The sequence below is a fragment of the Cnephaeus nilssonii genome (genome assembly GCF_951640355.1).
Source record: "Cnephaeus nilssonii genome assembly, chromosome: 16".
Classification (NCBI taxonomy): domain Eukaryota; kingdom Metazoa; phylum Chordata; class Mammalia; order Chiroptera; family Vespertilionidae; genus Cnephaeus; species Cnephaeus nilssonii.
This window is the reverse complement of record NC_137087.1, coordinates 20,942,642-20,969,784: the sequence shown is the minus strand read 5'-3', so window position 1 is coordinate 20,969,784 and position 27,143 is coordinate 20,942,642. Positions and strand designations below refer to the sequence as shown.

General features: G+C 57.2%; 1 protein-coding gene across 1 annotated transcript in view; it reads left to right on the top strand.

Moving 5' to 3' along the window:
* Positions 1 to 1,560: 1,560 nt before the first annotated feature.
* The window catches only part of COL13A1 (collagen type XIII alpha 1 chain), a 75,350-nt gene continuing 49,767 nt past the window's right edge, over positions 1,561 to 27,143 (top strand). Inside the window, exons 1-12 of the mRNA XM_079793585.1 lie at positions 1,561 to 1,603; positions 4,325 to 4,360; positions 7,228 to 7,254; positions 8,492 to 8,542; positions 12,603 to 12,638; positions 13,365 to 13,391; positions 14,216 to 14,242; positions 18,271 to 18,297; positions 18,394 to 18,420; positions 19,303 to 19,329; positions 21,087 to 21,143; positions 25,661 to 25,768. Of these exons, the coding sequence (XP_079649711.1) occupies positions 4,346 to 4,360; positions 7,228 to 7,254; positions 8,492 to 8,542; positions 12,603 to 12,638; positions 13,365 to 13,391; positions 14,216 to 14,242; positions 18,271 to 18,297; positions 18,394 to 18,420; positions 19,303 to 19,329; positions 21,087 to 21,143; positions 25,661 to 25,768 (429 nt within the window). The 5' untranslated portion in view covers positions 1,561 to 1,603; positions 4,325 to 4,345. The remainder of the gene's footprint in view (positions 1,604 to 4,324; positions 4,361 to 7,227; positions 7,255 to 8,491; positions 8,543 to 12,602; positions 12,639 to 13,364; positions 13,392 to 14,215; positions 14,243 to 18,270; positions 18,298 to 18,393; positions 18,421 to 19,302; positions 19,330 to 21,086; positions 21,144 to 25,660; positions 25,769 to 27,143) is intronic.

The following is a 27,143-nucleotide window of genomic DNA, read 5'->3' as shown; positions in this document are numbered from 1 at the left end:
GAGCGTGTCTTCTTGAGGACAGCATTTGATACCCCAACAAAAGGCCCAGAGGTCACAGGGGCGGCTGGAGACGGGAGTTGAAAGGGCCCAGCCCTCGGCATCAGATCTTTCTCAAGGTTCCTGAAAGCAGCCAGCCCCAGCCCTCCCGCAGAGGAGGCATTTCCATCCTTTTTTTCCTCTTGACCTGTACCTGCGCGAGCGCCGGCCCAGTCCGTAGTAAGACGTGATTTACTCTTCCACGTGTGTCCCGGGCAGTGCACTGAACCCATGCACCCGCTCTGGCGAGGCCGCCCAGCCCCCTGCCTCCCAGTTACAGGGAGGGAAGGAAATCATGGCGCTCCCTAAAAGGAGGGGGTGATTTATCCTGACATGTCTTGGAGGACAGAGCTCAATTCCTGCCATCAATCTTCCAAAATAAACTCCGCCATCGGAGACCTCGACAGACCACCAGCTGGACCTGGGCTGCTTTCCCCCTTCTTTTTGGGCAAAGCCAAAAAGAGTCCTCATCTCCCCCACTCCCGGGACTTCCCCGTTCACTTCTCCCCATAGCCAGGCTGCGGGGGCTCACCCGGTGGCACAGCTTGGGGTCCCTGCCTGCCTGTCTGGAGGGCCTGCCCTCACCAGGAACAGAGCATTCTGAGAGCTCTGTTCCCAGCCAGAGCGGGCACTGCCCCTCCTGTGGGCTCTGCAGTGCAGGAGCAAATGGGGGGTTGCATCTGAATCTCCCCTTGTAATGCCTGCCCACCTGGGCACCCCCAGAGCCATCGAGTGAGGGGGAGGAGCCCAAGAAGCTGCCCCACATTCTCAGCCTGACACAGAGGAGTCCTGAATCTTTCAACGGGGCTGACACCGCAGGCAGGATGAGGAGGGCATGGGAAGCTGGCCAGGGTGGGAATCGCCTCCTAGCCCTGTTTTCTCTGCTTCTGCAAAGAAAGAATGCCATTGGCTCGAGGTGAGGGGTAGGGAGATGGCAGCTGGTCGCAATGCCTTCCTGCTGCCCCCTGGTTGTGTCTCAGGGACCCCTCTTGGGGTGGCTCCGTACTCCAGTCGAAAGACCCACGTTCCTGTGGGCACAAGGACCGCCAGTGCCTGGAGAACTCGGCCACGGGAAGATGGCTTTCGGGAGCAGCAGGAATCATTTAAGTGGTACAAAATGTGTGGTCACCACTGCCCAACCCCTCATGCCCATGGCAGACATTGCTAATCAATTAGGAGGCTTTTTAACATAGTGTTTTTATTCAACCCATTGGGGTCCACACTCATGCTGACATCTGTTGGCCATGCCTGCACTAGATTTAAGAGAGAATTCTTAATTATGGGAACCATGAGACAGAAACAGATGACTGAGGGAAGAAGGGATGTCTCTTTCTCTGGAGGAATATAGGGAAATATATGACGTCCAGCTGTCAGCCTGGGTTGAAGGTGATCCTTGAATGTGATCAAGGCCCTCCCCTCATTTTGTTCATGAAATAACAGAGGCTCGTAGAGCAGAAGTGACTCCAGGTCACATAGCTGGGGGGGGAAGGTATTACAATACCTTGACCTTCACACACTTCACTCTCCCCCTTTATTTCAGGGTCCCGTTGGGAGACCTGGCCTCCCGGTAAGTAGCTTCCATTTCTTCCTCTGCATATGTCTCACGGGCTCTTCCTCAGCCCAAGCGCCGGCGAGGCTGGGTGGCTGCTTTCCTCCAGCTGTGGCTGGGTGAGCGGCCTCTCTCCAGCTTCCCTGGCCCGTCGCTGAGGGGGAAGCTCCCTGGTACCTCCTGGGCCCAGACAGGCAGGTGACAGCACACAGGTGACTCCCATGCTGGGTCTGACTTCCAGACGATGGCCCTATAATGGAGGCCTGAGAGGGGCATCCTCTTGCACACCAGCCAGGATTAAGACCACTGCCCCTGCTTTGTCCTATGCCCTCTGGTGAGAGTACACTCAAAAACCTTGTTTTCCCCCTGGTTACCATATCTGAAAGCTAGAGAGGCTGTGCCACGTCACCATGGGGGCTTTGAAATAAAAGTAGAAATACTACTACTAGTCCCTGCTCATTGAGACCTTAATACGTGCCAAGCACTATGCCAGTCACTCTTCATACATTTGATTTGCCAGCGACTCAATGAAATGGATATCACTGTGCCCATTTTATTGATGAGGAAACGAAGACATAGCGAGGTGACATCCCTTGTCCCATCGTCCAAGCTTCCGTTGTAAACCTCTCGGGAGCCCATGTTATCACATGCCATTCCGTACTGTTGTTTCCTGTGGTCCATGCTCCATGTCTGAGAACCATCTTTAAAGTCTTCACAGGCATTGCTCTGTAGGATGTAGCCTGGGACATATATGCATTGAGTACTGGATCCTGTGGGCCCCTGTTGGAGAGGGACTCAGCAAGATGCTGCAGCCAGCCAGAGGGCCGAGGCGAGGTGTGGCGTGTGCCCCAGGGCTGGCACCAGGCTGCCCTCTCTCCCTGTGCCGAAGGCCACATCCACTGAATTGCAGACCCTGTGTGCATCCCTCTTACCCCAGGTACTCCTCCTTTGACATGAATTATACTGTAACCTCGTGGCTAATCCAACAGCTTCTAGAATTCATGTCCAGCAGTGACTTTCTTAATGAAATGCATGTGGGAGAATATTTAGCCTTGAAAATGGAAACTCGCCCAGTAAGTCCGAGCCCCGGAGCAGAGGAGGACGGGTGAATCGGTCCCATGAAACCCAAGGAGGGGGGGAATCAGATGACTGGGGGAACGTGGGCAGACTTTGTTTTTCTGACAACGTCCACCTTTAAAAAGCATTTGGGGGCAATTCACAGAGCAGGGGCTGCTGCGCATAGTTTCCAGTCTCTGGCCATCCCGCGCCTGTCCCGAACCCGAGCGTTTTATGGCCAGGACTGCAAAGAACATTAGTTTTAAAAAAGAAATGAAGAGAAACCAAAAACACACATCCTGCAATAACATTCAAAAGCCCGAGAGTAAGTGGGCCACGGGGATGTCACACCCGACGGCCCGTGGGCCTGGTGCCGCCGCAGAAAGGGCCGCTGAGCCACAGGTCAGGGTCCTGCTCCTGCGTCTGCATGAAGGGCCCTGGGAGTGACCCGCAGGAGATTGGCTGACGCTGGCCCATTGGGAAATGCACAACGTGGGAAGGATAAACATGCTCACAAAATGCACTTGCCGGCTGGGCTTCCTCCCCCTCGCTGCCATTTACGCAACACTCACCAGGTGCCAGGCACCGGGAGTAAGCGTTCCAGAGACAGCATCCCAGGGCAGCCGCCCAGCAGCCAGGAGAGAGGCGCAGATGCTCAGGGAGGCTAAGGAAACAGACCCACGCTCAGGGCCAACGCCGCTACCCTGCCACACAGCAAAGGCCAGCGTGTCACCGAAGATGCCCTCCGTCTCGACAAGGTGCACGTCACAAGAGCCTAATTCCAGAGCCAGCTGCTGCTCTCTGGTGCGCCCATATATATTTTGGGGTACTAATTGTCCCTCAGGGCATTTTGCCTCAGTGCGGTCCGCAGACACAGAATCACCCCAGAAATGCCCGCCCCCTTCAGGAGAATCCACAGACCCAGCTTCACCTGCTCAGCAGGACAAACACCGTCTGATTCTTGGCCCCCGTTGCCTTCCATCTTTGCGGGCTCCTAGCAAACCCAGGCCCACCCCAGACTTTATGATGTCTGCACACGTATAATTGCAAAAAAATGTTTTCTTACCAAAAGGGGGAGGCACAAAACTTAATAAGCAGATTTCCAGAGTGAGAAGATGTAACCCTGGCTACAAAACAAAGCATCTCCCTCCGGGCAGCGGCAGCTCATGATGCGGCTGCATCCACACGGCTCACGGCCCTTCCTGTTGGTGCTGGGGGTGGCCGCGCGGAGGGGTGTGGAAGGACAGAGGGCCTGGGAGGAGCCGGGGAGGGTGGGCGCTGATCCCCGGCTTTGGCAAAGACAGATCGAGGAAAGTGATTCACGTATCTGTCCTAAGGGAGCTGCCACTCACCCTGCTCTGTGCCTCGAAGCTGAGTGTGACCAGGATCGAAGGGAAGAAGAGCCTTGGACCCCTAGTGGAACACATAGGGAAACCCAGGCTGGGGACCAGACTCCTGCATTAGTGCTCTTACCGCGGCGCCAGGCCTGCGTGCAGATAGCGATAGGGGTGGCTGCTTGCAGAACAGTGTGTGGGGGCCAACTGGGCAAGTTCACTCACACGATGCCTGGGCACCGTCCCAGCTGCCCATGCAAACCAGGTCTTGGGTGCACAGTTCCCAGGGGGCCCTTCACATGCTGGCCCAGCTCCAGCCGCATCTAATTGTCTCTGCCTCCTTCATCAGGGGGACAAAGGTGCCATTGGGATGCCTGGACGTGTGGTGAGTTGGGGCGTTTTTACCTGCTTGGGTGGCCATTGCTTGCTTCTCCACGCTGGCCTGTCCTCCAAACCATGACAAGATGCTGCCTGCCCCAGCCAGGGGAGAGGGCAGGGAAATTGGACCTCTCCCTCCCCCTGCCCAAGTCAGCTGCAGAGAGGGACCGGCCAGGAGGAGAGGAGTTTTATTTCAACCCTTCAGCTCCTCCAATATAGCTTTACTCTCCAGAGAGTTGCCATGGCAAAGGAAAACGCCAAGAAAAAGCATAACTAAAGCTCTTTGCCCATCACCCTGGGAGGACAGGGTGAGGCCCGAACCCCTCTTGATATTGTGAGGATTCCCACCCACTCCACCCCCGAGGCTGGCAGCTCACCCTCGATTTCTAGCGGCTCCTGCAGCCGCCACCACCACTCCAGCCCCCGGCAAGAGGAGCAAAAGATGGGGAGAAACGCAGCCTCCAGGTGCCCTCTGGACACCACGTGGAGCGGCTTCTGGAGGCATGTTCCCTAGACAGAGCCTAGAAGGTGGTGAGGGCGGGGCTTGCTCCAGGCAGCGCTTCCAAATCCTCACCAGGAGGCTGGGAGTCAGACATGTAACGGCTCCTGCGGAAAGTCGGATGGCGAACGGGAAACAGGAGTGTTTGACAGGGAGAGTATTCAGGGATGGGGAGGCCGGCACTGGGCCTGCAGGTCCCAGTGCTGGGACTTTCCTGGTGGTTTCCAGCCTCTGAGGGGCTAGAAAGGGCAGGACAGACTCGGGCTGGCAGCCCCGGGCCCTGATGGCCATACCCGGCCTCACCACCACCCTGTCGGACCCCTAACTCCCCCCTCCTGCCCTCAGCCTTGACCTTCAGCCTGGCTCCCGGGTGCTCCCTGATTACCCCTCTGCCATCCTTCCGTGTCACTCGCGTGCTTTTCCTCATCACCTCACCTCCTGGGCTGGTCGGCTTTAGGCCTGGGAATGGCATCCCAGTGCAAGTTTGCTTGCTGGTGTGAGCCTGGTGCCCAGAGCGAAGGCACCCAGACCACAGCTAACACTGGCGATGCTAACTAACTGCATGCGGGTGTTGTGCTAAGAGCCTTCCGTGCATCAGCGCACTCGGTCCTCACTAGAACCATAGGACGTAGGCACAGTTCCCACCCCCATTTTTCAGGTGAGAAAACTGAGGCTCAGATGTTGTGTCTTTCCCAAGGTCGCATGGCCAGGAAGTGGCTGATCAAGGCTTTAATCCAGGCAGCCTGACTCCAGACCTGTGCCCTTGACCCTGGCAACGCTACTTCCCCTCCCCAACATTGGCATCACGGCTCTAAGGGGGGTCTGATCCTTAGGGCGGAGCCTCAGTACCCAGTTCTAGGATCCAGGACGTTTCAGAGGTTCAGGACAAGTGGTGTTCCAGGTCACAGGGCTTTGAGCTCCTCCAGGGCCCAACCATGGGCTCTCCCACCCCCACCCAGGCCACAGCACTGACCGACGCTCTCCTTCAGTTCTCTGTCCAAACATGAGTCCCCCACGCTGTCACTGGGTCCTCCGCTGAGTAGAGCTGGGAAATGACATTCAGCCAGCCTTTCTCTGGGGCTTGCTGTGGGTGGGCCTACGCCAGGCACGTTCTCCACTGTAGCCCTCCAAGATCCCACGTTATTGATGGGAATGTTGAGACTCGGGCCAGGGTTGGGGTGGAGTTGGCTTTGTAGCCAAGCTGACGGACAGCCTCTAAACTCTTTGCACCTAACAGGTAAGCTTCAGGAAACTCGACTCAGAGTGCAGCCACCGGGCTGCTGGGCAGATTGCGAAATGAAAGCTGCCCCCTCCTGCTGCCCCTCAGGGCCTGGCCCCTCCTGCTGCCCTCCTGCCCTCCTTCTTGGGCCCTGAGGACATGTTCCCCTGCCAGTATCCATCTGAGCCTCGTCCTGCCCACAGTGGTGGGGCTGGAGGCAGAGCCACAGGAGGTCTCCCCATTTCCTTCCCCACAGAGCTGTTTCCAAGCTGAGGGTTTCCTGCTGCTGGTGCTATTTTACATGTGACAATGGACCCATTTGGCTGCCCAGTAGTAGACCCGGCAGGAGCCACCTGATAAGAACTGGGGGGACCAGTAGGTGTGAAGTGCCTGGGGGGGTTGTCCGTGGTTCACCAGGGGTGGCACAGCTGGCTTCTAAGGATTAGGGTCCACTGGGGCTGTCTATCCACTGGTCACTATGGTTACAGGGATCCTGGGCCATTACCCAGTCTCCTCTGCATCTCAGATCCATCCTCCATCCTCCCAGATGTGTGTGTCCTACTATCTGTCCTCCCATGTTGCTCCAACCCCTCTCCCGCCATCTTGCCTGGCCAGCCCTAAGGACTCCTGGTGTGTCTGTTGTGCTTGGTGCTCAGTTAGATCTTCACACCAGCTAGATTCCACTCCACAATGCAATCCCTGGGACAGTCTCCCCATGGCCACCCCACCTTAGCTGGCCACCCAGATGGGGCCATGGCTTCTCAGCTTCTCAGGCAGATTTTTCCGACCTACGTGTTCTCCTTCTCTCTCTCTCTCTCTCTCTCTCTCTCTCTCTCTCTCTCTCTCTCTCTCTCTCTCTTCACACACACACACACAGACTTGGAGAAGGCCCCTGTTATCTGGAAGGGCTGGGGCGGGCTGGGGCCAGACCAAGGGCTGAGGCAATAGCCATGCGCACGCGGTGCTTGCCAGAGGCGGGACCTGTCATGTGTCAGCATCTGTGTTTTGTTTTATTTCTCATTTCACGGCGATTTCTTTGGTTTGGTTGTTGTGCCATTAACACAGATCCTTGTGTGTGCGCCTCCCTCTCATCCTTTCTTTTTTCTCTCCCTCCCTCTCTCTCCCCTGCACCCTGTGTTGCATGTGGCTGCCCCAGGGAGTAAAGGGCCAACCAGGCGAGAAGGTGAGTCCACACTTTCCCCTCTGCCCTTCCGCCCGGGCCGATGCGTCCACCCCGTGGACTCGGGGGCTCTCAGAGGCCCCAGCTCAGCCCTCCCGCTGGCATGCCCGCGGAGCAGAGCTGCCAGCTGGGCCTGTGGGCCCTCAGCCTCTCACGCCGTTTCCTAACAGCTTCCACACGTCAGGCTGGGGTCTTGGGATTCCTGGGCTGAGCCCCAAGCCTCCTGGCGAGTGGGTCCCCGCGCACCCCCCCCCCCCGCCCCCAGGCCCGCCTGCTGAGGCTGCCTGTGCCTGTGCCTGGAGCTCTGACTCCGGGCCTCAGGCGGTCACCCTTCCCAGAGGCAAGGAGCACACGTCCCTGTTTTGAGTGGGATGCGGCCTCCTGCCCCCTCCCAGCAGGCACTGCCTGGGTCCTTCTGTCAGAGCATCATCACCTCTCATCCCATCTGCTCCATACACCTTCATCCTCCTTCTGTTGCCCTCCCCACCACACGGAACCCCTCTGTGTCACCCTGAACCCAGAACTAGGAAGTTCCAGGCAGCTCGGCCTCAGGCTCAGGTGCTGGGCCCACACGGCCAGTGTGTGTGGTGTCCCCACCCTCTGTTTCAGCAGCTCCGGCTGGGGACAGGCTGCTGTCCATCGGCTGCAGGGTGGGCAGCCACATGGGTATTTGGGGATGGGGGTGAGGAAGAAGACCTGGGGGCTGGAAACTTGGGTGGGACTAGGGCAGGTCGGAGAGTGTCCTGAGTAGGGTGGTGGGGAGAGGCTTCTGGGGCCTGAGCAGCCATGGCTGAGCTGTGCTCCTCCCTTCTCCCTCCCCGCCTCCCTTCGCCCCTTCCTTCCCCCTTCCTCCCTCCCTCTCTCCCTGCACTGCCCTCTTGCCCACCACTGCGCTGCATCCTCTTCTCCCACTCTGGGCCTGGGCTCCTACCGCCCTCTTTCCTGGTCCCCACATCCTATGTTCTTGCTACATCTCTTCTTGCTTTATCCCTCCTGCCTGCCCGCTGCTCTCCTCAAACTTTCCTGGATGCTTCCTTCATCCTGTGCCTCCTCTCCCCTGACCTCCCTCTTCCTGTGCATCCCCTGGCCCTCTGTCCTCCGCCTCGGCTGGCACTCCACCCTGGCATGCTCCTCCTTCCCCACCTGCCAGCCCCTCCCTCTGACTCTTCTCTTCCCACCCCTCTCCCCTCCTGCCCCTGCCCCTGGCTCCCTCTCCCTCTCTGCCTTCTCTCTTCCCTAGGGAGCCCCAGGAGATGCCGGGATGTCCATCATCGGGCCCCGAGGCCCCCCTGTGAGTGGTCTTTGCCTTTCTTGGGGGTGGGGGGGGCGGAGATGGGCGGGATGGGTGAGTTAATGAAAAGGGTTCGGGGTGGAGGCTTTGCCTCTGGGTGTGGCAGACACCACATGTGACGAGGTTGCCAGGGCTGCTGTGGATGTTAGCGAGTGGCCTGACTAAATATACCTAAATTACAGCCTCTGAATTACAAAACTGCAGCAGCTGCCAGGTGGCCCTGCTGTTTATAGCCAAAGGGGAGGACGTGCCCGCTCCCGCCGGGAGGGGGTGCTCCAGTTTCCAGGGGTCACGCCTGGTTCTGGAAGCCCCTGGAGCAAATACCCACGCACAGAGGCCCTGATCCCACACCCACTGCTGGTCCCGGGGAGGCCCGAGCCACCCCTCGCCCTCAGAGGCTCCTTTTGTGCTTAGCCTGGTCCTGTGTCTTACTCCCTCCGCCCAGTGGCTGGGGCTTGGGAAAGGCAGAGAGGATTCCATGTAGATACGCTCCCTTAGGGGCCAGAGGTGACGTGGGTGCTGATGTGCGAAGATGTGGTGACTCTGGAAAGAAGGCCTGGCTGCTTTTCTCAAAGAACGCCTGAGCCACGGGGCTTCCATAAAATCACCAAATATTCCCCTAGCCGGTGTGGCTCAGTTGATTGGAGCATCATCACGTACACCAAAGGGTCAGGGGTTTGGTTCCTGGTCAGGGCACATACCCAGGCTGTGGGTCCATCTCAGATCAGGGCACATACGGAAGGCAGCCGATGGTTGTTTCTTTCTCACATCGATGCTTCTCTCCCTCTGCCTCTCCCTCTCTCTCTAAAATCAATAAAAATCACCAACTGTCAGGGTGGAAAGGACCTCAGCAGTGGAATGCACAGCCCTCTGAGAAGGGGAAACTGGCCCAGGGAGGGGAAGGGGCTTGGCCAGGGTCCCACACATAGAGGCCAGGGCAGGACCAGAACCCAGGACCCCTGGCACCCAGGGCTTCCACCACAGCAGCAGGCCACCCTCTCCACGTCCTGCTACGTGCTTTTCCTCACCTGCTGTTTACAATGAGAGCGCGAGGGGAGCTGTACCTTCTACTCAGGTGCCAGCTTCTGGGAGTCTGAGGCTGGCCCAACGGATGGGGGAAGCTCAGCCTGCCACTCTCCTGCCTTCAACGGAGCAGCCAATAGAAAGCAGGCGTCTTCTCCTTTACCCACAGTCCAAGGAGAGGGGTCAGCGAGGAAACTGCGAGGTTAGGGCCAAGGGAGGGAGTTGTGATGAGCTAAGCAGCCAGGGAGGGGCGATGGTGAGCGCTGGGAGCTGAGAGGTGGAGCAAGTATCACGGCACAGGGAACAGGATGGGGAGGCCAGAAATAAAGCCAAATGCGTCTAGAAGTCAGTCTGTGATAAAGGCTTGATTTCATAATAGAGAGAAAAATTGATTGTTCAGAAAATGATGTTGGGCCCATTGACAAGCCTCTTAGAAAAAAGCCATTTTAAACAAACAAACAAAAAAAAAGCTGAATATCTACCCCACTTGTTATATCAAATTTGAGTAAATTTCGAATGAATAAAACACTTAGATGCAAAACATGAAACCCTAAAATGCAAGGACAACGCATGAGCAAACATTTTATCATTTTTTAAAAATATATTTCTATTGATTTCAGAGAGGAAGGGAGAGGGGGAGAGAGATAGAAACATCAATGATGGGAAAATCATTAATCGGCTGCCTCCGGCATGTGCCCTGATCTCCTGATACATGAGCCACCATCAGCCGCTGAGCCGTGCTGGCCGGGTTCATGTTTAACTTGGGAAAGACCTTCAAAACACAACATAAGACGCAGAAGCCACAAGAAACGATTGTTTGACAAGATGGATAAGTTTGTCGACATAAATGTAAAAACTTCCATCTGGCACCAAGTAGTTCATTAGAAAGGCAAATGCCAATGGGAGGAATGCTTGCAGCATGATTACCAAAGAATCACTGTGCTTGACAAAGAGCTTTACTCAAATCAATAGGAAAAAGACAAACAACCTCGTAGAAAATATTGGTAGAGAATACAAACAGGCTGTTCACAAATAAATAGGACCAGCAGTAAACATCGGAAGGGATGTCCACCCTCAGTATAGAACTTGTTGTAAATTAAAATCCACTTCCAAGCCTCTCCAAGTGCCTTACCCAGACCCAACCTCTTCAGTAAGTAGAATCCCAGTTTCCATTTGGTCAATGACAACATTCTTCCCAAGATCCCTAAAAAGCCCTTGGTCGGCCCTGGATTTGGCTTTGGGTTGGAGAGAGGCCTCCTGCTACCAGGCAGGCTCTGTAATTAGCAAACCATGTGATCATCCCCACCATGTAAACATTAGCCCAAGTGGGACTTGAAGATGCTTCTTGGAATCCTCTCCTCCTGGCCTTTCCTTCCTCTCAGCATTCAGAGAAGTCCAAAGTTTACAGTGGGAGGTTGCAGAGGTCACATTGCACGGGTTCCGAGTTTTCTGCTTGGTGCTATTCTTAGCATCACTTATCCTGGAGAGGAGAGAAGCCAGGGGTCCTTCTGATATAAGAGTGGCATCTCTTCCCGCTTGCCCTTCTGGATGCCTGCCAGAAGACCATCCTGAGCCTGCGGCATACCCCCTGCCTGGCCAGTGCACTCACTGGCCAGGGTCCACCTCCCACCAGCCATGCCTCCAGAGCAGAGGCTTCTGGGCACTTGTGTCCACAGCTTCGAGGACGACCGAAGCAGCTTGGAGATGTTCCGGGTTCACAGCAGATGGACAGGGTCTGGTTCTGACACTGCTGTTTGGCAAGGACACACCTCCTTGGACCCTAAGAAGTACCAGGCTCAAAAGCAACCTTGCTTTATCTTGGTGCTTCTAGATTCAGTTCAACCCAACAATCGGCCGACAGTGGCAGCTGCCATTTCAAAGGGCTTCGCAGACATAACTGAATGTGCTTCAGTGTCCCTGTGAGGTTCTACGGCTGTCCCCCTCCTCCAGATGAGGTCGTTGAGGCAGAGAGAGGTTAGACCACCTGCTCAGAGTCACACAACCATTGTTGGTGGAGGCAGCCAGATTCAGGAGCCCAAGCTTGGGAAGAGATTGTGGCCATCTCAGTCAGGGGAGGACTCTAAGCTGAGAGCTAAACACGTGAAAGATGTGGTGTGTCTGGGGGAGGCAGGTGAGCCAGTGTGCCTGCGTCGGCGGGAAGATAAGGCAGGAAAGGACCTGGGATGGCAGATGCAGATGAGTTGAGGATGGCCATGAATGGCGTGTGTAGACGAGAGCCATTATTGGTCTTGAGAAGGAGAGCGACAGCACTGGTGCTTCTTAGCTCTCTGTGGCCCTTGACCTCCCAATCAGCCCTCTTTCCACACCCCACCCCATCCCAGCCCTGGATCTGCACAGCTTCATGCTGCTTCTCACCTGGCTGGGCACATCTCTTGTCCTGATTATTGACCGTAAACCAGTGAACCTGCTTGCAGTCTCCAACCTGAGTATCTATCTATTTCCTCTGCACCCCCAGGAAAATGGGCACGAATTGATCCTGCAAAGATGGGGGTATCCAAAATTGCCCAACTAGAAGAGGCCTGCTAAGCGGGAAGTGAGCAAGCACTCCTAGCCCGGCCTGAAAACACGCATCTGGAAGGCCAGGTTTCCGAACCCGCTGATAGCCAAGCTGTCTTTAGATAAGTGGCCGTGAGTCATGACTGTAAACAAAAAGGACTTGGAAAACCACAAGTCAGGGGTTCAGTGTGCTGCCGGCCGAGTCCCCGATGTCCTCGCTCTCCATCACCTGTTTATATGCTGAGGTTCAGGGTGTCCACAGCAGCGAGGAGCTCGAGGGGCTACTTCCCAGGAAGACCCAAAGGATGCTGGCCATCTCCTTTCCCCTCCCGACCCCAGTCCTGGGAGGAGTTGCTACCTTTATCCGCCCTCACAGCCAGCTCACAGTGGAGAGTGTCTTCCCTGGATGATCACAGAGGAGGGGCAGGACGACCAGGCCCCTCTGGGGACAAAGGTGAACCAGGGGGCTAAGGATTAGTTTTGTCTCCTCACCATCCTCACTCCTCTCCATTCCTTTCAGGGCCAGCCGGGCACCCGAGGTTTTCCTGGATTTCCGGTAAGTGGGGAGAGCTGAGGTTAGCTGTGGCTCCGGGGATCCCTGGGCCTGGATGGGTAACCTTCACTCAGGGCCAGCCCTGCCCTTCCAACCCCGGCCAATAGGGCCCTCTCCTCCGGCCTTTCCCCAGAGCAGCCGAGGAGAGGAGCGCAGTGCACGTGAGGCAGGGAAATGAGCGTGGAGATGGAGGGACGGCAGGACAGGAGCGTGAGAGAAGTCACAGGCTGGCAAGCCCTGGGCACTGGAGTGTGGCACAGATGATGCACTGCAGGGAGGCAAGCTCGTCCTCGAGGTAGTCAGGTGGCCGTCTGCATGCCCTGGGACCCCTCCCTGGGAGCCCAAGACAGACCCCAAGAGAGAGGGCAGAGGAGCAGCTCTCTCCCACAGGCCCTGATGCCGGCCAGGCTGACTTCCTAGGAACGCACTGCCCACTGTCCGCCCGGCTGAGGCAGAGGTGTGCCTTAGCAATGGTGACGGCCCCAGCGGCGCCTCCTGCGGGGCATCTCACAGACAACATCTCACTCCTCACCAGGACCCTCGGTAGAAGGCCTATTAGTCTCATCCCCATTTTAGGAGGGGAAACTGGCTTAGCCGTGGTCACATCACCAGGAAGTGGCCAAGCAGAGACTCGAACCCTCACTGGTGGAGTCTTACCCACTGCCCAGGTGGCCTGTGGCAGGAGGCCTGGCTGCTGGGCCTTCACATCTGTCCTCTTTCTGCTTTCAGGGTCCCATTGGGCTAGACGGCAAACCGGTGAGTAGACCCTCTTGGGCCTCAAGCTCCTCCCCGTCACTTGGTCCCAGTCACTAACCTGGGGTCTCTTAGTCCTTCGGCAAGACCCCAACTCCTTGGAAAGAGGCTTTAGATAGAATGACGGTTCCTGGGGCAGAAAGTTTGTACCAATGGGAAGGGAGGAGGGGCCGTTAGATTGGGTTGCCCCCGACCCCAGTGGGCCTCCACCGGGCACAAGTCCACCGCCGCCAAGACGGGCCTTCAGCGTCTGGAGCAAGAGTCACCCTAGAATGTGGAGATGCGGGGTGCTCCTGGAAGGAGGCTGGGTGGGGAGGGCTCAACAGCTAACTCTAAACACAGCCTGGCACTCGCTCGCACTGTTGCTCCCAACACTGCCAGGGCGCCTCCTTCATCTCCCATCCTCCCGGGGGCTCCCATCCTGGTGGACACACACACACACACACACACACACACACACACACACGTCTGAGTCTGTACGGAGGCTGCTGCCCCATCCTGAACTCTCTTGTTCATTTCAGTCTTTTGGCTTGAATAACACAAATGTTCACGGGGAAAGGAGACCCCTCCCTACTCAACCTTCCAGTGCTCTCAGATGCCACCCCATTCTCTCTCCCTGAGCAGCTGGCATCCTCTCAGATGAGGGGCCTGGCTGCCCGCCCGGTCACTCCCCTCTGCAGGCCAGAGCTAAGCACGGGGTGTCTGTGGTCATCATGTCCACTCACCTCCCAGGACCTGGCGATGGAGGGAGGAGCCACGCGTGGCAGGGCAGGGCGGCTTCTGGGTTGCAAACAATGTGCCGGGCACTCATGCTCTTCTCCTTCCAGGGCTACCCGGGACCCAAAGGAGAGATGGTAAGACCCCAGCTTTCCTGTCTTCCCTCCAGGGGCGGGGCATCATCCCAGCACTGCCTGGCCAACGGGGCGACAGGGACAGCGAAGTAGCTGCCACCACAATCACCACCACCCCCCACTGTGTACAGTGCATCCCCTTAGAGCCCCACAACAGTGAAGGGAGGAGAGGTGGGCAGGGGGCTTCCCCACGTGAAAAATGGGGAAAGGGAGGCCCAGAGGAATCCATGCTTGGCCAATGTCACACGGAGTTAGAGGTAGCGCCCCTCGGGGATGAGCTTACATTCAGCGCTCGCACTGGGGGTCTAGGGAGCCCTCCAGCACCTCATCCTTGGCCTGGTTTCTTCATGCGGCCTCCTCTGGCTGCTCCGGACTCTAGGCAGTCCTGCCCCTCTGGGCAAAAGCAGCCTCCGAGAAGGAGAAGCTGGTGGAGGTCCCACCTTCCTCCAGCCCCTTCTGCCTCTGCAGAGCCTTCAACCAGAATGTCCTCTGTATTGTCTCCCCACCCCCACCCCGCCCCCGGGCACTTCTTCCGGAAGGAAAGGTCTGCCCCTGGCGGGAGCTGTCCACTCTAGGGGAGGGGCCAGTTCTCAGAGGCACTGCTGGGCCATTAAGAGCAGAGGGGCCAGCCCGTGGGATCTGCCCTGCCTCCGGGGTTGGTCACATCGGCATTGTGAGCTGCCAGCTTCTGCGGCCAGGCCTGGGCTTGTGCCAGGTGTGAGAGCAACAGGGCAGGCTCCTGTCCCCCTGCCCAGCGGGCTCAGGCTGGTACCTTGCTCCAAGTGCGAGGTGAGGACACTCTCCGTCCACACCTGGGGCACTGCCAGGGCATGGGAGGCCAGAACCCTGCCCACTGAGGGAGGCGGATCACCTCGTAGACGGAAACGAAGTCAGAGGGATGTCATCTGGGAGGCCTGGGCTTCAGCCCCAGCTCTCCCTAACTTGCCATGGGACCCCTGCAACTCAGCTCCCTCTGGACCTCAGCCTGTCCGCTTGACTCAGACCCAGCTAACATTTATTGCGGGTTTTCTTCATGGTGGCATGGAGCTAAGAACTGTACATATGTTATCTCACTGAATCTTCAGCATGACCCTGTGCCAGGTGCTAGGGATACAGACAGCAATATGGAAGACACTGTCCTTGCCATCCTTTAGCTCCCAGAGTAATTGGGAGGCATACATTTAAATAATCCCTGATTTAATTAACAAATTGCCTTGGTAATTAGTGCTATGAAAAGGCAGCTCCTGTTACCCTGAGCAACCTCAGTATTTCAGCACCTCACCCAGGTTGAGGGTCAGAGAGGTGTTCCTGAGGATTTAACTAAGAGAAAAGGGAATGGGAAGGACATGGAAGAAGAACTTGTGCAAAGGTCCTGAGACAGGAAAGTCCTTAAAACATCCGGAAGAAGGGCAGTGAAATAGTGGAGGTAGTGGGTGGAAGAACTGGCGTCGGAACCCAGGTCCCCCAGCCCGCTTTCCTCTCCATCCCAGCCATCTCCACTGCAAATGCATTTCTTGTTGCCCCCACCCTGTTCCTAAGAATGTTGTGCACATGTCTGAAGTAATGGAGACCAAGGCAGGAGTAAACGTCCATGTTACCATTGTGGTCGAGGCTTAAGGGGCTTGGATGCCAGGTGTTTGGGGCATTCCTTCCTGATGGCCTGGAGAAGTAGTCATGATGGTCATGAGCTAGCACTGTTCTGCAATCTTCATAATGACTTCTTATTCCCACTCGACAAAAGGGGAGCTGGAGCACAGAGTGGTTGAGTATTTTGCCCAAGGCTATACAACTTCTAAGTACAGAGCTGGGATGAAGACCCACATGGGGAGATCTCACCCCTTCACCACGCCTCCTTTCTGCTGCCAGGACCCTTTGTCTTGAAGGAAAGGACCCTTCTATGGGGCTCCCCTTCCTGCTGTCCCTCTGCCCCACCCCAGTTAACCTGCCTGTTCAGAGGTCAGAGCTAATTCAGGGGAAGTGTGGGGCCACCCATCTCTCTTGAGCCTACACCGGTGTGATAGATCCCCTATCTGCCTCATAGTCATCCATCAAAATCCGACAGGCCTCAGAGCTATTAGACTCCTGTTTGACCTGGCACGGGGACGCCGAGCTATTAATTCAATGCTCTGTCTGGTGTAATTATCTTGGTCTGCTTATCATCTGTCCGTCTCCTACTCACCTTCCTCCCCAGCTGGTTCTCCCCTCTGCTGGGCGTCTAACATGGGAGCTGGGGCTCACCCTTACGTGCTTAACCCATGTCCTCACCTGTTAAAAGGCAGTTACCTCTGCCCCACCCACCTCAGAGTAGCCCCAAGAACTTGATGTAAGGTGTAGACAGGATCGGGGTCCCACTGGTGCCCACTGGGACTCTTGAACTCACAACTTGTCCCACCATTTACAGGGCTGCTAAGGGTGGGAACCGTTAATTCCCACCAAGTGCTGAGAACAGTGCCTGGCACCCAGGAGACACGACAAGCGCCTTAGCCAGCACATCACCCATGCCCTTCAGGGGCAGCTGCTTTCGGTGGGAGCTAATTGGTGCCATGTGTTATTGGACCTTGAAATGTTTAAAAGAAACTTGAAATCCAGGTTTTTGTTGTGCTCTCCTTGTTCTTAAATGTTGGCAATTAAGTGAAAGAAAACTGTGTAGGATCAACCAAATACCTCTGGGACCACGAGTGCCCCAGGGACCACCATTTGGGGTGTCTGACTCACTCCTGCGAGCCTGTGTAATCCCGAACCTTTGTTTATTTCTTGGCCCCTGGCCCTCCCTCGCTCATCTAGCTCCTCTCTCTGGCCTGGTCACTTGCAGTCTGGTTCCTGCCAGGTGCATCATATTCTGCGGATCTTGATACTAAACACTCGGTCAGCCATATGGGCTGGGGTGCCACATGGATTGCCCCAAAGGCCACTTGTCTCCCCCTATGAACCTGGGACTTTCCCAGTCTGGCGGTTGGTCCAGATGGCCAGCCAGGAGCAAGAGAAGGCTCATCTCCCACCGAGAAGGATTGTCCTGGGAATCATGAGCTCGTCAAGCCCCAAAGAGACGGGCCCAGCAGGTGGGTCCCACAGGCCCTGAGGATGGTGGCTGGAAGGGACCTGAGGCCCCAGTAGCCGGGGCACTGCCTGGGCTCAGCCAAGTCTAAAGCCCAGGCCCTGCCTGCCGAGGTCGAGCCCAGTTCAGAGAGCGTGGCAGAGTGGAAACAGCTGGACCCTGATGGTCAGACAGACTGGGACTCACGTCCCAATGCCACCCCATGCTGAGCCTTGTCTCCCTCGCCTCGTCTGGGAGATGGAGCTGACGTGAGCACCTTTCTCGAGGGCCAGTGGGGTGTGAGCTCAGCATATACTGAAAGCCAGCCTCAGGGTGGTCCTCAAAGCCGGAAGTGCTTGTCCTCCCACACCCTCCTTACCAGCCGTGAGGCCTCCACACGGGCTTCGCTCAGGCTCCTGACAGAGCCAGCCAGACACTGTGTCCTCAGAGAATGTGGGTCCACCCTGAGCCAGCCCTGTAGATTTGACAAGATACCCTAAAAGAAACCCCAAGGTCTCTTATGTTCCTCCAAGGGGCCCAGGACCTGGCTTAGGTCGTAAATTCCTGCTTCCTCTCTTTGGCCAAAGATTCCCCCAAAGCCTTAAGGTAGACGGGCGTGAGCGAGGCAGGCGTCACAGGGGCGGACCCCACCTGACCTGTAAATGCAGCCTCCTTCCTGGCCAGGGGCCCAGAGAGGATGGTGGGAGGAATGAATGAGGGTGGCACCTATTCTTCTTGGCCACGCAGGTGGGGACAGGGCACAGCTAGCCATGCCCACTGACAGATGAAGATGCTGCGATGTGGGGTACAGGCCACACCCCAGGAGCATCTCGGGCCCAGGAAGACCAGGCGTGGGTGGTGGGGCCCAGCCCTTGCGACCCCGGGCGTTCTGAGAAGCACCTGGAAGCCCGGCTTCTAGCACAGCCCCTGCCTGGGCCAACTCCTCGGCCGGCCGGCCTCCTGTGCGCCCACTGACCTGTGTGTTTCCTCCCCACAGGGCCTGGCGGGTCCCCGAGGACAGCCGGTTGGTACCTCACCCCAATGTTCCCCTGCAGAGAGGCTTTGGGCCGCTGTGTTTTCAGCTCTAGTTTCTAACGCTCTCCTCTCCATCTCTTCATAGGGGCCCCAAGGAGAAAAAGGAGAAAAGGTAAGCCCGATGGAGGTTTTCTAGAATTTTCATCTTAGGTAGGGCGCGCACACACACACACACACACACACACACACACACACACACACACGTAGGAAGGGGTCCAGAGTGGTTGTTTTTAAACCTTAGTTCTTATCAGAACCAGGGAGGCCCCCGTGGTGCTGGTACAGAAGAGAGAAAAGAGAAGCTGCTCTGGTTCGTGCTCTGTTCTTGGGGTCGGTGGGGGGGGGGGGGGGGGGCGGTGGTCAGGGTTGGCCCTGAAGCCTGGCCCTCCTCAGCCTCTCCCTCAGCCCCTCCCACCTGCCACCCCCACATGTCTCCTGACCCACCTCCAGGAGCCGCTGGGATTTTGAGGTGTCAGTGTGTAAACCACTAGCCTGGCCCCTGCCTGGCCCCCTACATTTACTCTCTCCGAATTTCTAATGGAGATTCTGCTGGGCTCGCCCAGGTGGATGGCACAGGGACCTGGCACCCCGAGCTCAGAGAAGGCGTCTCTGAGGGCCTCGTTGCCCACCACCTGCCTCGCCGCCCAGGGGCATCGGGTGGACCCACCCAGAGGGCCACCTTTTGGGCAGATCCCTCCAGCCAGGCGTGGAGCACAGCTCCTGCCCGTGTCATGGCACGTGGCACACGGCAGTGGAGTCCTGTCCAGGCTCCATGGGGCCACATCCAGGCAGGCCCGGGGTTTCTTCCATGCTGCCAGTCGGGGGTGGGGTGAGGTGGGGAGGGGGGGTTAGTTCTCCCACCTCAGAGAGCTCAGTCCAGGACCAGAGGGGGTCTGGTGGGTGGTGAGTGTACGAGATGTGTACAAGCCCTGAGGTGCCCCTGACGGACAGCCACCAGCCAGTGCCTAACACCCTCCTCTCCTTCCCCTCCCCTCAGGGTCAGTGTGGAGAATACCCGCACCGGGTAAGTGAACCCCTAAAACTGATCAGCCTCATCTCCCTGGGCCCCCAGCACCTACAGCTTGGGAATAGACACATACGACCCCCCTGCGGCCAGCCGCCGGAGTGGGGCCCTGGGTAGCAGTGTTTGCCTGGCCCCGGAGTGTGCCTGTGGTCAGTGGGACTTTGTGCAGGGCCGGTCTCCAGCTCGTGTCCGCCCATCCGTGCGTGTCTGTGTATCTGCCCCGCGCTGTCTGGGCTGCGAGTCTCCCAGCAGGTGTGTATCTGTGACTCCGAGTGCCAGCTGCTTCCCGCTGCCCCATCGCCTTCCCCGAAAGGCCGTGTGGCTTGTGCGTCTGTGTGAGTATGACTGCGTGTATGTCTGGCTGCCTTCCTGGCCGAATCACAGGGACTTTGGGGTTAGTCATTGTTTCAGATGACCCAGCCTCCAGGGGAGGAGATAGCTGGGGGCGGATTGTACAATTCAAGGGTGAAGTCTCCGCTTTGCCTCTTGAAGAAGCGATGTTGGGCTCTTTGCAAGCAGAGTGGGGGATTTGGGGGCTGAGATGGTCTGCCACTCCCTCAACCCCCACCAGCTCCTTCCTTGTCCTGGCTCTCCCCCAGGCTGCACAGCCCAAAGCCTGCAGGGTGCACCAGCCGCCCCTGCAGAGCCCTCGTTGAGGCGGGAGGGCCAAGGTGTGCATTACTTCCTCCAGGGAGAGGCCCAGCGGCCTGGAAAATGCCCTTCGTTTGGTAGATGAGCCTTGCCACTCTCAGACCTGGGCAGGCATCTTTCGGTGCCCACTCCCCTGTCCTGAGCCTCATTGTACCCAGAAACACACACATGGTGTGGCTCACTGGCCGCCCACCCCTGTCGGGCAGGGGGATGAGGGAGTGGAGACAAGCACAAGCCAGACTCAGGGTGTTCCAGGCTCCGCAGGGCCACCAGGAGGGCCTTGCTAGCAGGGTCCTGCCAATCAGACTCTTACCCCTGGATTCCTGGGCCAGGGAGAGGCACGGGAGCCTTGAACATGAGCAGCGGGATTGGCGTTGAGGCCAAGGTTGGGCTGGGCCTGGGCAGGGGCTGCAAGCCAGCAGCCGTGTGGACAGAGCCAGCCTGTCAGTGGCATGTGCTCCAGGGACGCAGGGGCCCTGTGTTCCGGCCAGCCTGATCCTGATACAATAATAGAAGGTCAGCTGTGTTTATTTGAAACGATGGGCTCACAGGATTGTTATGTCGCCCGAAAGAAAGACAGCTTCGCCCTGCACAGAAGACAACACAACTGCAGGCGCTTTGGGAGTGTCACCAGACCTGGGCGCACGCGCGAGGGTGAGGGCAGGAGAGGGCTCTCTGCCCCTAAACCCAGCATAAGAGGAGGGAGAGGGCAGGGACAGAAGCACCTTGGCCACCGGGTGCAGCAACGTTATGGCCATGGCAGTGTGGGGTACAGGTCAGGCAGGGGTGAGAGCGGGGCGGGCCACGGCACTTGCTGTTCATTTGGAAGTGGGTAGGAAAGCAGGGGCTTCTAGGGCAAGTGGTCGATCGGGGGATTGCGGGCATGGTGGGTGGTAGGCCTCCAGATCCACAAGATGCCAGGAGATCCAGGCTGGCCCCTGCCCCGTTGCAGCCTGCAGCACCTGCAGGGAGGGGAGCAGGGGCGAAGGTTGGGATGGAGTCCCCTGGGACGGGGAGCAGGGGAGCGGGGGAGCGGTGTCTGCGGCCCTGGCACTCACTCTCCCCCTTGCCCCGTCTCACCACCTCCATTCCCCCTTCCCTCCCAGGAGTACCTAAGCGGCTCTCTAGCAGCTCTGCACTCCAACCAGATAATTACCCTGAAGGTTTGTAGGTTCTCTTCCCGAAGGTCTCTGGCCCCGCTCCGCTGAGAGGCTCCTGGACGCAGAGGCCAACATTGCACGTCCTCGGGCCCTTGGTGGGAGGGGGAGGGTGGGGCTCTGGGTGCAGCAGCTGCCCGGGAAGGCGGCCATGACCTAGAAAGGCCATGATTAGGCACCCAAGCGCCCAGCTGGGCACATGCTCAGCCCAGGTGGCCTCTGGTTCTTAACACTCATCCCAGGGGCCTCGTGGGAGTTAAAATGCTTTCAAAACAAAATGCTGGTCAGATGCCATCTTTGTTTTAACTTGGGTCTAGCCACTTCCTAGAGCCCCTGGGTGCTCCGCTGCATGGGTAGAGAGATGGAAAGCAGCAAGGTTTTCCAGAAATGAAGTCACATGCAATACTGTGATTGCAAGTTGCCTCTCCCAAACAAGTGGTTGGACATCCTTGCCCAGCCTCTGTTTTCCAAGCCGTCCAGCCCCAGGGTGCGACCTCGGTAGCACTTATCTTGTGCCCACACTGGCCACACCCTCAGTCGGCTCAGCCCCCGGGAACCAGGCTTGGCACTGCCCTTGACCACCTCCCCAGATTCGCTGACATCGGCCTTTCTCATTCAACCAAAAAGAGCACCCAGAGGCAGCCACACACCAGCCTGGCTCCAAGTACCAATTTAGCTGGTCCTGTGGCTCCTGCGTAACCAGAGCCTCTGAGTCTCCCGCCCTCAGCCCAGCAGCCCGTGTCCACCACCAGGAACGGGTGGGGCCAGCAGTGCAATGTTGGGTTGTGTGTCAGGCGGCTTTTTCGGCCCAGCGTGGCCACCAAGGGCCGGCCCAGGCAAGGAGGACCACTCTCCCTGTTGGGGGATGCTGCTGGCTAACACCCTAAGGGCCGCTCCTCCTTTAAGGGACGGTGTACCCTCCAAGGCAAGTTCAGCACTGCACCCCCGAAGCCGAGAGTGCTGGGTCCATGCCTCCCCTCCCTGTGCCTCACACTCGCTAATCTCTCTTCTCTCTATCTCTCCTCCGTTCCCTCTTGGCCGCCCTGACTTCCTGGTGACTTTTGGCATCCTCCTGAACACCTGCGACCTTTGGCCTTTGCCCTCTGGCCTTCCAACTCATCTTTCTCCTCAGCTGCTGCCTCTCCTCAATTCAGTGCGACTGGCTCCACCCCCAGTCATTAAAAGGCGGACCTTCCAGGTAGACCCCTTCCCTTTGCCCCGACCTCCTGTGGCCTCCCTGGGGCTCCGCGAGTCTCTGGGCCTGAGAGGCCAGCGGGGGCTGCAGACGAAGACAGAACCTCACTCTCTTTTGGTTAAATTAAACTAGACAAAAATGGACCGGTCAATGCCATAGACCCGGAGACACACAGATCCCCAACTCCCACTGCCCATTACTGCTCACAGGAGCCACCACAACAGCCCTCACTGGTGCCAGCCACCGTGTCCCACATTTCACAGGCCTGATTTCATCTCAGTCGCTCAACAGTTTTATGAATCGGGCATGGTCATCCTTATTTCTCAGATGAGGAAGTCAAGGCTCAGAGACGTTAAGTAAGTTGGTCAAGGTCACACAGTACATTGAAGAGCACCCAGGCTCTCTCTCTTACTAGCTGTGTGATTTGGGGCAAGTTACTTAACCTTTCTGTGCCTCGGCTTTCTCATTTGTAAAATAAAGCTAATAACAGTTCCCACTGCATCAGGTTGCTGTGTATGCAAAGTACTTAGACTAGTTCCCAGCACAGTTTGGTTGCTATCATTAAATTGAGGCTCAGAGAGAAGGGAGTTTGTGCCCAAGGTCGCACAAACAGCAAGAGGCAGAATGGGAATTGGCAGCAGGTCTTCAGACCCCCCACTCACCCAGGGCTCTCTCAGTCGGCCCTACACCCTTTATATTTAGAAATGCAGATTGCTTAGCATCTGATCACTTGTAACCTGAGTTTGAGGAGTGAGGGAGTTTGCAGAGGGAATGTAGCCCACAATCAACAGGTGTAATCACTGTGAGCAACTGATTCCTTCTTCCTGCCTTACTAACCCAATGAGGCTGGGTAGGACCAGACCACAAAGAACAAGAGACCTCAGACCCAGGGTTCAGGCTAAGGCACTGCAGCTCGATTCTAGGCCAGGCAGCCCGCGGTTCCCGCGCACACCCCTAGTCTTCCTTACACTATGCAGGCGGTACCCCCAAGGCCACAGGGATGCTGGAAGGGACAGGGCTCGGAGATGCTCCCTGCAAGCCTGACAGCATGGCCTGGCACCACCATCTGCCCTGACTCAGGAGTCCAGAGGCCTGCATGTCAGGCACCTGATAGAACAAGGCTGAAAAAATCACTCCAATTAACAACTAAAAATACAGAGGGACACGTGATGGGTGTGTTACCCGAGCCTGCGTGTCCCATTACACCAGCCAAATCCTCGAGAGCCTCCATGTGTTCTGAGTGCTCACCCCAAGCATGGCTATTCAGGGGGCCCGCTGGCAGCTCAGAGAAGCACCAGGCCCACCCCACTGTCACCGACCCCCACCCGTGCCAGACCCCACCCCAGGAGAGCTGGGTCCTTGCTCTCAGAGCGGCCATTCACCTCAACCCAAGCAGCCACCTCCGGGCCTCAGCTGCCTCAGCTGCATCAGCTGCTACTTGTTGAGCCCTCGCTGGTTCCAGGCACTGTTGTATGAATTCTACATGGATCAGCTCATGTAATCCCACACCGGTCGTCGCCAGTGGCGGTCCTACCGTCATCATCCCCACCTTTCAGATGAAGAAATCGAGAGGGGCCCAGATATGTTACTGCCTCCCTTTTCCAGAGCCAGGGGTGAGCAAGCCAGAACTCTCTGAGCTGCGCTGGCCTGGTTTCCAAAGCAGAGAGAGAGGTTTAGCGGCCCCTGTTCTGCCTGCGGCAGCTTCGGCCCGTCAGCCATGGTGGGACATAAAAAGGTTTGTCCATTTCCTATCAATAAACCAATATTGATTTTACAGGCTCTGTCAGATACTTAAATACTGGGTCTAATGTTAGTTGAAACAGGACACTTTATAAGAGAGATGATGTGCTTAGCAGATGGTGTTGGAGGTCACTTCCAACGTGTAGAAAGTTGGACGGTGAGCAATGTTTGCTGGGGGCTTCTTTGGAGTGAATAGGAATAGTCTGGAGTTCCGAGTTGGGGTCCTGACTTCCCCCTGAATTCTCTTGTGACCTTGATCAGGGAACTCAACCTCCCAGAGCCTGTTTTCTGTAAAGTGGGACCTGTGACCCTTTTCTGCACCTGCCTCCTCCACAGGGAGCACTCGGCGCCCTCACGCAGCTTCTCGGGGTGCGGCAGGATGAAGCCCGGGGCCCAGAGTAGCTCTGCCGGGTGCCGTCTGCCCTAGGATGTCCCAGCCAAGAACCTGCTCAAGCAGGTGCTGCTAAAATCTTCCAGTTCTCATCCTGAGGTCGTGCACTCCTGTTTATAATCATCATTTCCCTCTGCAGAGTTTGCAGGAAGCATCACCAGCTCCCCTTTTTACACAGGGAAGCAGGAGTCAGACAGGCTTGCTGAGATCCCCCTGAGCGGGGTGGGCGGGCCTGGAACTCAGGCTGCCTGCGTCCCCTGCAGCCCAGCCTAGAGCTCCCACACCTTCCCCCACGGGCTGTCCTGGGTTAGTCTGTCTGCAGGGGGGGCCCCTTGTCACAGACCTGAGCCAAGATCATCCCTGGGGAGCTCACTTAGGATAACTCTGACTGGTCCCCAGCCCCAGGCTCTCTCCTCCTAAGGGAACATGATGCTGCCCCTGCCTCCCAGGCCCTCACCCATCCTGATGCAACTGGAGAACTCATGCCCCACCTGAAGGGGGCGCCATCCCTCCACCCAGTCCATGATTGCCCCCAGGAATGTGGGCCTAGCTCTCAGGGCTCCCAGTTTTTCATCAGAACCCATTAATCCATTTTTATTTTATTTTTTTACTTAAAATCTCTTGCCCGATTGTTTAGTGAGCCAAACAAAAGTCTATGACCTCTGACCTAAGGATCTGATTTGATCCTCTGGGCCAGATCATCAAAAATGACAAGCAGCTGCATTAGGAAAGAAGGGACCGCTGTTCTCATTCGGTGGCTGAGAGGCCAGGGCGCAGAGGGAGGACATGGCTTGCCACACGGCGGGAGCGGAGCCAGGCCCCGGTCCCAGACTGCCTCGGGGACTCTGGCGCTCTGGCCAGGCTGGGAGCGGACCTTCCACCAGGGCTCACTCGCTCACCCCTCTGCCTCTGCCACCGCAGCAGGGCTGTCACGCCGGGACCAGCAAGTCCTCCCAGGAAGCCCCTCCTCTCGGGGGCCCAATGTCTTGGCCGTCTCCTTGCTGCCACCAGTCCCTGCATGTAGTCACCACCGCAGCAGCCTCGCCATCACGCCACCACCGCAGCAGCCTCACCATCACACCACCACCGCCTCCTCACCAGAGCCCACGCAGGCCTTCACCGGGTGCATGGCACTGGGGCGGGAACCGCTCTACAGCCTGGGGATCTCTCTCTAACACTTGTTTCCACGAATCTCAGGGTGAACAGGGCCAGGCCGGTATCCAAGGCCCACCAGGGCCACCAGGCCCCCCTGGACCAAGTGGACCTCTGGGGCAACCAGGACTGCCAGGGCCCATGGGGCCACCTGTAAGTACCCCCTTCCTCTCTCCACGGCCTCCTCTCCCAAGGTTTGTTCTAAGAATTCTCTGGAAGCATCCAAACTTTGCATAACCAGCGGGAACCTGTATCCCAGCCGAATGGCCAAAGCATCTTGGCAAGGCCATTGCACATGGGTGGCCTGTGCAAGGAGCTGCCCCTCCCTGCCACACTCACCTGTTGCACTCTGGTTCTGAAAACACGCCTCCTGGGGCCATGTCCTCAACTCCAGCCATTGCTTTCTAGGCAGGAAGTCACGGACAGGCTACCCCCGGCTCTGCAGAAAGGGGAAAAGTCTCCAGGGCCACCTCTGATGGCTATTCCCTGACCCCTGGGCTTGGGAGAACCTGAATTGGGGCCAGTGAGCTCTGACGGAGGGCTGTCCCACCAGCTGGCACTCCTAACAAACGTGCCTTTTCTGGTGTGTGCAGGTTTCCTACTTCTAAGCCACCAGCTGGATGCCAGGTCAGCCAGGGGTCCCTGCACCAAGCCTGAGGACTGGCAGGGGCCCAGGGAGGCTAGCAGGCACCCCACCTCCAGGCAAGACCACACACAGGTGACTATTTAAGCCCAGTGGCCACCAAGTCACCCATTCCCAAGCCCTGGTCAAGACCTGGGTCTTTCTCAACCCGATTTAGTGCAAGAAAGCAGCAGGGCAGGAGAATAACCCAGCAGGCATCTGGACTGCTTTGGAGAAAATGGGCTCTCAATCCAGAGCTAAGACTAATGGCATCTGTTGCTGGACGGACAGGGTGAAGGACAAAGTCTGTTTAATAATGTTTTCCCAGGTGGCTAACACACGAACAAACCTGGTTGTCTTTCTTACGACTAAAACCTCATACATTCATCATGAAAAGTTTGGGATATAGACAAAGAAAAGGTTTTACATGGTCTCTTTTCCCATATTCAGAGTTCACCATCATTCCCATTTTGGAGAGTCCTTCCATTTCCCTCCTTAGATATATCTGCACCTGAACATTTCCAGGTTGATAATGTTCTGACTAATACAGCAGTTTGTACCGCTACTTTTCCATTTGCCATCATAAAGCACGCTCTTTCCCACACATCAGGCGTCTCCCAGGACGTGGGTCTTAGGGCTGCTGGGCCTGAGAGAGCAGTTAATGAGTTCCCTTCTGCGATCTGTATCCTGGAACCTACATGTCTGCACACCTGATTGTCACTGGGATGGAGCCCCCGAGGAGAAATTGCTGAGTCATGACCTCCCTGCCAAATGGCCCTCAATGAGTACAGTCGCATCCGGGTCACTTGGCTTCACCTCTAGCCCCTCAGCTGCCCCAGCTGCCAATGCTGAGGTTCAGGGCGGGGTCTCCTGGGCTGGGCCACAGCTCCGGCAGAGTGGCACCTG